At 45.4% G+C, this 9909-nt stretch overlaps 1 protein-coding gene across 3 annotated transcripts in view; it reads right to left on the bottom strand.

Annotated features, from left to right (window-relative positions):
* MKL1 (megakaryoblastic leukemia (translocation) 1) overlaps positions 1 to 9909 on the bottom strand; it is a 188867-nt gene that overhangs the window by 20667 nt on the left and 158291 nt on the right. For all 3 annotated transcript variants that reach the window (XM_011978805.1, XM_011978806.1, XM_011978807.1), the window contains 3 exons: positions 6005 to 6060; positions 1955 to 2030; positions 185 to 346 (listed from right to left, as the gene is read on the bottom strand). In XM_011978805.1, the coding sequence (XP_011834195.1) occupies positions 185 to 346; positions 1955 to 2030; positions 6005 to 6060 (294 nt within the window). The remainder of the gene's footprint in view (positions 1 to 184; positions 347 to 1954; positions 2031 to 6004; positions 6061 to 9909) is intronic.

Genomic DNA, 9909 nt, shown 5'->3' with positions numbered 1-9909 from the left:
TATGTCCCTGTTTCTTAAAGCAACAGGCACTATCCCAAGTTCACACAACCCGCGCATGAGGCTCTCAAACTCTGTTAAGAAGTCAAGAGCCTCAGCCCAATTCTGCTTCAGCCTGGCACTCCCTCCCCATCTCCCCTCCTGCATCTCAGCTGCCTCTCATGCAGGGTGGCTGGGTCCTCCTCACCAATGATGGCTTCCTTCAGGCTGGACTCAACAGGAAGGATGTTCTTCTCCACCAGCTCCATGGGGCCAGGCCTCTGTGCAATCTTCTCATTGAGGTCATCGGCTAGTCTGGCTCTCTTCAGCTTCAGCTGCTTGGCCTGGAGGGACGGCTCAGCCGAGGTTTCTGCCCATGGGAGAGAAAGGGGTGCAGGAAGATATATGAGTGGACGTGGTTCTGCCCTGGGAACTCCAGAGCGGCTCTCCTTCCTCCTGGGCAAGAGCAGAGACTGTCAGAATGGAAAGCATATCCCAAGCAGAGAAGAGTGGCCCGCCTTGAAGTTTCACAAAGACAAGACAACGGGTTCCCACTGTGACCTGGCAGTGCATGGTCACACACAATTACAACCAGGCAGAGGCAAGCTCAGAAGACTTTCTGAGGTGGAGCTACAGAATGGAAGCAGCACCAGATGACAGAATGGTCTCCACTCTCCCTCAAACTTGCTGTGTTACTAAGGCAATTCACATCTCTGCTCTGGGTTTCAGTGCCTTTGTCTGCAAAATATGGGACTCAGAATAGAAAAGTTCTCTTCCAGCCCCTCAAACAGCTCAAAACTAGACAAACAGCTGGGCGTGGTGGCTCACACTTGTATTCCCAGCACTTTGGGAGGTCAAGGCATGTGGATCACCTGAGGTCAGGAGTTCAAGACCAGCCTGATCAGTATGGTGAAACTCTGTCTGTACTAAAAATACAAAAAATAGCCAGGCATGGTGGCAGGTGCCTGTAGTCCCAGCTACTCGGAAGGCTGAGGCAGGAGAACTGCTTGAGCCTGGGAGGTGGAGGCTGCAGTGAGCTGAGATTGTGCCACTGCACACCAGCCTGGGTGACACAGCAAGACTCCGTCTCAAGTTTAAAAAACAAAACAAAACAAAAAAACACTAGACAAACAATAAGTAAATATATTTATGCTGCTTCCAGGAGCCAAAACCTTTTCTTCACTAAAAATGTGGGAAGACCGCCAGGCACAGTGGCTCATGCCTATAATCCCAGCACTTTGGGAGGCCAAGATGGGCGGATCACTTGAGGTCAGGAGTTTTGAGACCAGCCTGGCCAACATGGTGACACCCCATCTCTACCAAAAATATTAAAAATTAGCTGGGTGTGGTGGCGCTCGTCTGTAATCCCACCTATTCGGAAGGCTGACGCAGGAGAATCGCTTGAACCTGGGAGAGGTTGCGGTGAGCCATGATCACACCACTGCACTCCAGCCTGAGCAACAGAGCAAGACTCCATCTCAAAAAAAAAAAAAGGGCAGGGGGGTGGGAAGGAAGACGTGTGCAGCTGGGGCCAGGTATACATCTAGAATAATATTAGATGGAGCATGGTATATCACAGACAGTCAAGTGAATGACTGACTGAATGAATTAATGAATATAAAAAAGTAAGTGTATTTTAAACACAGATTTTAGATTAGGCATGATGGCTTGCACCTATAATCACAGTGACAGAGTAAGACTCTGTCTCAAAACAAAACAGATTTTGGCAGAGAGAAACAATCTCACGCCAAGGGATGGTGGGACCCTGGAGAACAGGCCAAGCCAAACTCAGAGCGTGTGACTGTGTTTGTTGAGAGTCCCTCAGACCAGCGGCGGTTACCATGGCACAGCTGTCATACTGTGTTAAGACTCTGGCTTACCCACTGCCAACAGAAATGGGAGAAGAAAGAAGCAAGAAGGAAATGGGTAGTGCGGTGAGAACTGCGTCTAGATGAAAAAGCAATTCCAATCTCCACACCTTCCAAAATGTGCATCCTGACCAGCTCCGATCTCTCCGGGCGGGAACGAATCTTCCGTTTGAGATAGTCCTCTGTCTACAGAAAAAACACACCAAGAAACTCTCAAATCCAGGTACACAGGCTTATGGCATGGACAGGATCACAAGAGCAGCCTTGGCCATGGTGGCTGCTGACCACCTCTGCACCCCCACAACCTTAACTTGATGATGGCAGGGTCCAGAGGCAAGAGGAAGCCTGGAGAGAGCACAACAAAATCCAACTGCGCCTGCCAAGGAAGGGCGCCATCCTTCAAGACCATTTGTCTCTCTGAGGCTGGACTGACAATATATCTATTAAAAACTACTATTTCTACTACCATAAAAGTAATATAAGTCCAGCAAAGAAAATTTAGAAAACTAGAAAGAAAAATAAAATTTAAAAAACTTTAATCAGCCACTGTTAGTATTCTGGGATATCTGTTTCTAGTTACTCTTCCACGCAGAAAATAGGCTTAACTTTGCAGAGCTGTAATCATACTGAATATTATTTTATATCCTGATTTAAAAAATGTAACATTGGGCCGGGCACAGTGGCTCACACCTGTAATCCCAGCACTCTGGGAGGCCAAGGTGGGCAGATCACTTGAGGTCAGGAGTTCAAGACCAGCCTGGCCAATGTGGTGAAACCCTGTCTCTACTAGAAATACAAAAATTAGCCAGATGTGGTAGCTGGCAACTGTAATCCCAGCTACTTGGGAGACTGAAGCAGGAGAATCACTTGAACACTTGAGGTGGAGGCTGCAGTGAGCCAAGATTGCCCCATTGCACTCCAGCCTGGGCGACAAAAACGAAACTCCGTCTCAAAAAAACCAAAAAACTGTAACACTGCATGATCTCATGAGCATTTTCCATTCATTTTGAATGGCTGCCAAATGGAATACTAATTTTGATACATGGTATCAAAGCTCTAGTTCCTCAAAGTCCAATGTCCTAATTTCTGCATTTATGAAACTCTGGGCAAACTACACTAGTCCCTCAACAGTCACAGAGCCATCCCACCAAATGGGGCTAATTATAATATATACAGTCCCCCAGATCTGACTCTACAGAGTCTGTGCTCTTAACCTCTGCACCAACATTTTCAAACCATAGAACATTAGCGCATCAAGACCAGCAAAGGATAAGACAGGCCAGAGAACACTAGGAAATGAAACCTCGGAGGACATTATATATAGTAAAGGAAAAGACTGGAAAAAAAAAAAAAAAAAAAAAAAAAAAGGCCTCTTCTCACCTAGCCATCTGCCGCCTTGGTGTTCTGGCCGGGCAGCTCTGTGCTAGCCCAGGGGTGGCTGAGCAATCCAGGAGATGGTTTAAAGTGGCTGTGGGCTCTGGGTCTATCATCCCATGTGCAGTGGGCAGAAGTACTGCCTCAGCTGCAGCAGAGAGTGGTAAAGCAGGTGTCAGGTGCCGCACATCTTCACAGACAACAGAGGAAAGCTTATTCTCTAAGCCATCTGAAGCTCTGACCAGTGGCCATGACTGAGGTAGAATACAGTACTGATTAAGAAAATATATGGAGGAGCTTCTGGTTTGCTAAAGGCATGGAGATGCTAGGAGGGTGACACACCCACCTGGAGAGGGCACAGAAGCTCCTCGTCCCTTCCCACATACCTATGCATCTCTTCTACCTGGCTGTTTCTGAGTTGTATCCTTTATAACAAATAGTAAACATATTAATGATGTCAAATGGCTGTAATCTAGACTACCTAGAAGCTACTCTGGACTGGTTTAGAAGGTACAAGGTCTCTGACGGAAAACCAGAGAATTTTCAGGGCCAAATTTAAAGATATGGATTTTGCAACTGATATCCTTAAAGGCATTCATGACCACTAAAGCACATTTGTGTCAAAGAAAACTGAGGGGGAAAATCAGTTTGACCAGGTACAGTGGTGGATGCCTATACATCCCAGCAATTCAGGAGGTCAAAGGTAGAAGGATTGCTTAAGCCCAAGAGTTGGAATTCAGACTGGGCAACACAGCAAGATCCCACCTCTAAAATTACCCAAAAAAGCAAAGCAAAGCAATCAGTAGTGTAAATACAACAGCATCTCTGACTCCCTCAAGCGTGATCCTGACATAGCTGAAGCCATGGTGGATGATTTCCCACCGCCATGTATAGCTGCCTATGCAGCACCAACAGATGTGGGTAGCTGGTTCCAATACCAGAAAAAGAAATGAAACTTCTCTTGAATACAAGCTGATACTGCTGTGTCTTATTCATCTGGAAGTATGAGATGCAAAAGTAGCAGCTTTTCAAAGCTGTAAGCTTTTAGAATTAAGTAAAGCAAATTCTGCTGTAACCAATCCAATATATTCATTTTTCATATCTCAACTAAGATAATTTTTAGTACGTGCGTAAATATGGAAGTAGTTATTGTAATGTGGAAGTCATCTGTGAACAGATGTGCATGGTAAGCAAATTGAGTGTTAGGTTACCACGTGTTAGGAAATAAAATCATTTTGCTTAAAAAACAAATCTAGAATCCACAGACAAAGGTTTGAGTCCCAGCTTTGCCACTTATTGGCTGGACAAGTGAGTTAACTTCTCTTAACTGCACCTATAAAATGAGAATACTACCTAATTCATAAGAGTTGATGTGAGGATAAAAAAGAAACAGATACAACCTCTTATATAAAGGTGCTCAATAAAACAGACTCTTCTAATCAGCCCTACTGGTCCCTGCCTATTCGAGAAGCAGTCAAGGAAATGGTGCCCAGTCTTCTGACCGAATAGGGGCACAGGCAATGCCATCCTTTCCCCCTACACTGTACTCTCAAGTGCTCTCGGCAAACTAAAACACTGTTGCTTGTTACTCGTTTGGTTCCTAGGAACCCTGATTTCATTCTTCCCACTTACTCTAAGAATTAATCATGATTTTCTAGGAGGGAAAAAATGAAATAAAGTTAAAAAAAAAAAGTATTGGAGGTAAATATTTCTGAGACTCTAAAACAGCTGTGAGGCTAGGTGCGGTGGCTCATGCCTGTAATCCCAGCACTTTGGGAGGGCAAGACAGGCAGATCACTTGAGGCCAAGAGTTCGAGACCAACCTAGACAACATGGTGAAACTTCATCTCTACTAAAAATACAAAAATTACCCAGGTTTGGTGGTGGGTGCCTGTAGTCCCAGCTACTTGGGAGACTGAGGCTGGAGAATCACTTGAAACTGCTGGGCAGAGGCTGCGGTGAGCTGAGATCACGCCACTGCACTCCAGCTTGGGTGACAGAGTGGGACTCCGTCTCAAAAAAATAAAGTAAAATAAAATACCTGTGGGTCTTAAGGAGATGCAGACTATGATCTGTGTAGGGGATTGTCTTCCCACGATGTTATGTGAAAGGAAAAAGTAAAGTGAGTGGGAGGGGGAAACAAGTTCTGGTGACTTCCCCATCTCTACCCACACTGGGCAGCAGAATATTCCTCAGGGGCCCCTGGGGAACTGAAACCGAGAATTGGGATGGGGATGCAAGTAAGGTGCTACAGCAGAACACTTGGGCTTGGAGAGTGGGCCAGTTTCTGCTTTCCACAAGAGTCAAGTGGATACTCTGGGCAGATGGAGACCAGGGAGGTTTCCCACCCTTTGGAATGCCCATCCTGTGAGGTATGGGCAGTGTAACCCTGGACTTGGGAAGCTTTTCCATTGGCTAATGTTTGTGTCCCAACATCTACAAAAGGTTAAGTGGAATTAAAGATGGGGAAATACCAGTGGTCTCCAAAGCACTCCAAAATTCAGGGAAGGAGGATCAGGTGATTGTTCCATATTCTTAAATGTACTAAAAGAGAAACCTCATTCCAATCATGTTCCATATAATCACCATGGGAGGTGGATGAGAGACGGGATGAGGTAGGAGAAGAAGAGTTTTCCATTTAAAACTGCAAGGCCAGGGCTGGCCCTAGAGTCTAGCAGGCTCTGGCCTCAGAGTTCTATGGAAAGCTCTAAATGGAAATATAACCAGCAATACAATGAGCTCTGAAAATGCTCTTTCGGGGTTCTGAGGGAAAAAAGGTACCTTACCCTTGCCCGCTCCAAGCTCCTTCTCTGCTCATGAAATGCAGCTGGACTTTTCAAAGCTGTTGAGAGAAGAACCATAAAGAATTACCTTCAAGCGAAGCATCATGTCTAGGGCTACAATATTCAGTGGAGAAGGCACCTTAAATTCATGCTACTGGCCAGGCGCACTGGCTCATGCCTGTAATCCCAGCACTTTGGGAGGCCAAGGCGGGCGGATCATGAGGTCAGGAGATAAGACCATCCTGGCTAACACAGTGAAACCCCGTCTCTACTAAAAACACAAAAAATTAGCCAGGCGTGGTGACAGACACCTGTAGTCCCAGCTACTTGGGAGGCTGAGGCAGGAGAATGGCGTGAACCCAGAAGGTGGAGCTTGCGGTAAGCAGCTATCGCGCCACTGCCCTCTAGCCTGGGCGACAGAGCAAGACTCCGTCTCAAAAAAAAATTCACGTTACTGTTACTAGTACTCTAAATATCAGCTGAAGTGAAGGCAATGACACCTGAGTAAGCATGTATTTTTATGGTTTAGCTACCCCATTCAAACAGTTTTGGTAGAAACCAAAATATGATTCCTAATGGGAACTGTCACTGCCTAAGCTTGGGCTGTCTAAAGCGCACCCATGGAATGTAACTTTAACAAACACCCTGGCCCATGACTGGACTGTCAGCCGCAAATCCCCCATCAGCCAGGGCTCCAAGAAAGCCTGCTAGGTCTCACATTATTCTCAGGACACCTGCACACAGGAAGGGGCATAGATGCATGCCAGGTCAACCTTACTTCCTCAGCCTCACGAGGAATCATAAAGTGGCCAAACTGTTCCAATGGGACAGTTAAACCCAAAAAGATGTATGTCCACTCGGTGCTATTTCCTTCTTCACTGCACCTGATATTTATAGTGCTGCTAAAATTAACTTGAATTTCATCTCTAAGGACTAAAAGAACCCCACGGCAATTATATGTGAAGGAACACATACAACCAACAGCTGACACGAAGGGCTCAGCTCTATTCTGGGGATACCACATAAAGACCACAAGTCTCGACTTCTGCAAACAACACTCAGGTGGCAAGACCAAACCAAGAGCCTCCAGAAAGGCTGTACCATGAATGAAGGGTCTGACTCCTTTTGTCAAAAACTTGACTGTAAGGACAAATAAATTTTAAGACATTCTGAGGATGAGAGGGAAAGGCCTGACTCACTTCAAGTAGGGAACAGAGGCAATAAGAGAGAAATTTATAAGACTGTGGTCAGTTTCACTTCTGCTGCCCTAGAATTTCCAAAGAGCTGTGAAACTGTGAGCAGAGATAACTTTTGCTAGGCTGCTGGCTGCGGTAGGAGTGCAGGGTTAAGGAGCTGCTAAAAGTAGCAAGAGAGCATAGATAGGACCCTATCCTGCCTGGGCCTTTGTGCTTCTTCCTCCTTCCTCCCCCCTAGTGGGGGGCTGGGCCTTAGCAACAGTAGTTCCAGAAGAAAGTTTCAATTGTCCCAGCAGTATTTATTTAAAAAAATTTTTGTGAATCTTAAGATAAAAAAGAAACTATAGTCTTAAAAGTACTACTGAGATCCCATCTTCTAACAGAAGGGGGAGCTCTAGATTTAACAAATAACATCAAAGAAAAACCACTACACGTTACCTCCTCAACTTACCTGGGCACTATCCATGCTTCCCTACTTCTTACATGGACAGGTCGTGGGCATTTCAGTGGGTAAACAGACACCCACTGCACCTGCTTCTACTGTGTAAAGCTAGCTCAACTGAAAGGCCCTGCTCTGCAGGAACCTGGGTGTGATGGATCACACATAACCTTGCCTCTTGGGAAGCTTAGCACATGCATGAGACAGTAAGTACAAAGAATCAAGAGAAAATGGACACTGTCCACCCCACCCCAGCTTCCTTTTCTGCCTCATTTTTCTCTGCAGCACTCATCACTGTCTTGACAGTCTTTATACAAATACTACATATCTGGCTGGGCGTGGTGGCTTACGCCTGCAATAATCCCAGCACTTCTGGCGGCCGCGGTGGGCAGATCATGAGGTCAGGAGTTCAAGACTAGCCTGGCCAACATGGTGAAACCTTGTCTCTACTAAAAATACCTAAAAATACAAAAATTTTTGTAAAGGCATGGTAGAGGGCACCTGTAATCCCATCTACTCAGGAGATTGAGGCAGGAGAATCGCTTGAACTCAGGAGGCGGAGGTTGCAGTGAGCCGAGATAGTGCCACTGTACTCCAGCCTGGGCGAGAAAAAAAAAAGGGTGGAATACTACATATTTTTCTTGTTTACTCTCAGTCTCCCATGTTTACATTTACAACATGCCCCCATCAGAGCACAGCAAGGGTTTTGTCTATTTTTTTAGTTACTCACAGCATTCCCTAGTGCCTAGAATACCAGGCACACAGTATACCCTCAATAATTATTCACTCAGTGAATTAGTATTCTATAAGAAATAGACTCAAGGTGACTAGTGACAGGAGGATGGGAAGATTCTGCAGCAGAGCTCTAAACTTTCATCTGAATAGCCAGAATTCTGGTTCTCAACTGGGTTCAAAACCTCACAGAAGTTCTGGATAGGTCAAGGGATCTGTGTTCTAGTACTGAGTGCTACCAATTACTGCTGGGTGACAGGGGTTGTGACTGCTTTCTGCGTCTAATTTTCTTCCAGAGTGAGAATCTGCCCACCTCTCAGAACCCTTGTAAGGAAGAAACGCCAGTGAGTGTGCCCTGAACCAAATGGTATATGTGCCTATATATTCAGGTGTTGCTGTCACCAAATGCTGTAATTTGGTTGAATCACTGGCTTGATTCACTCACAGGCCAGCTAGTTTCTGTACCGCAGCCACAGATTCTCTAAAACCCTGGCTCACTTGCTGCCTCAACAACCCACACTGGCTATCCCCAAAGGGTAAGGTACAAACCCAACTTCTAGGAAAACAATTCGCCAGAACATCTTGAGGACATCATCTTCGTGTACAAAGGGTGGTGCACCACTAGTGGAGGACAGGTGATAGTGAAATAGCTACAGGACACAGAGTCTCCCTCATCTGCAGTTTCGCTTTCCATGCTTTCAGTTATTCTAGGCCAACCAAGGTCCAAAAATGTTACAGTATTTTGAGTGGGCCCATATTCACATAACTTTTATTACAGCGTATTGTTAAAATTGCTCTAAGTTCTTACTACGTCTGATTTACAAATCGAATTTTGTCATAGGTCACATGTATAGGAAAAAAAAAAAACAGTACATATAGGATTTGGTATCACTTGCAGTTTCAGGCATCCACTGCGGGGTCTTGGCACGTGTTCCTCAGGAGTAAGGGCAGACTACTCTATATGAATTCCTATTTGGTCCTATTAAGGACATTTTCATGTAATGGCAAGAAAGGGATTAATATCTATTGGGTGCTTATATGGAAAGCACTGTTCTAGATAATTTAAACCTGTTAGCTAATTTAATATTCCTAACCATTCTACATGGTAGGTAATATCCCATTTTATAGATAAGGACAGGGCCAAAAAGTAAAGGCAAGCAAATAGCAGGGATAAGATTATAACCTAATTTGTTTAAGGGCCCTGAATTACAAGACATAACCTAATTCTGTATCATCCTTAGCCTAGAGTTCTTTCCACTCCTCTGTGTTGATTTCTTAACTTCTTCAAAAGTTAGAGAAGAGAGGCCGGGCATGGTGGCTCAAGCCTGTAATCTCTACACTTTGGGAGACTGAGGCAGGTGTATCACCTGAGGTCAAGAGTTCAAGACCAGCCTGGCCAATATGGCGAAACCACGTCTCTACTAAAAACACAGAAAAAGTAGCCAGCCATGGTGGCAGGCACCTGTAATCCCAGCTACTTGGGGGGCTGACGCAGGAGAATCCCTTGAACCCAGGAGGTGGAGACTGCAATGAGCTGAGAT

This window comes from Mandrillus leucophaeus, unplaced genomic scaffold (assembly GCF_000951045.1).
Source record: "Mandrillus leucophaeus isolate KB7577 unplaced genomic scaffold, Mleu.le_1.0 Scaffold2, whole genome shotgun sequence".
Lineage (NCBI taxonomy): Eukaryota > Metazoa > Chordata > Mammalia > Primates > Cercopithecidae > Mandrillus > Mandrillus leucophaeus.
Note: the sequence above shows the minus strand (reverse complement) of the source record. Positions and strands in the feature narration are given on the sequence as shown.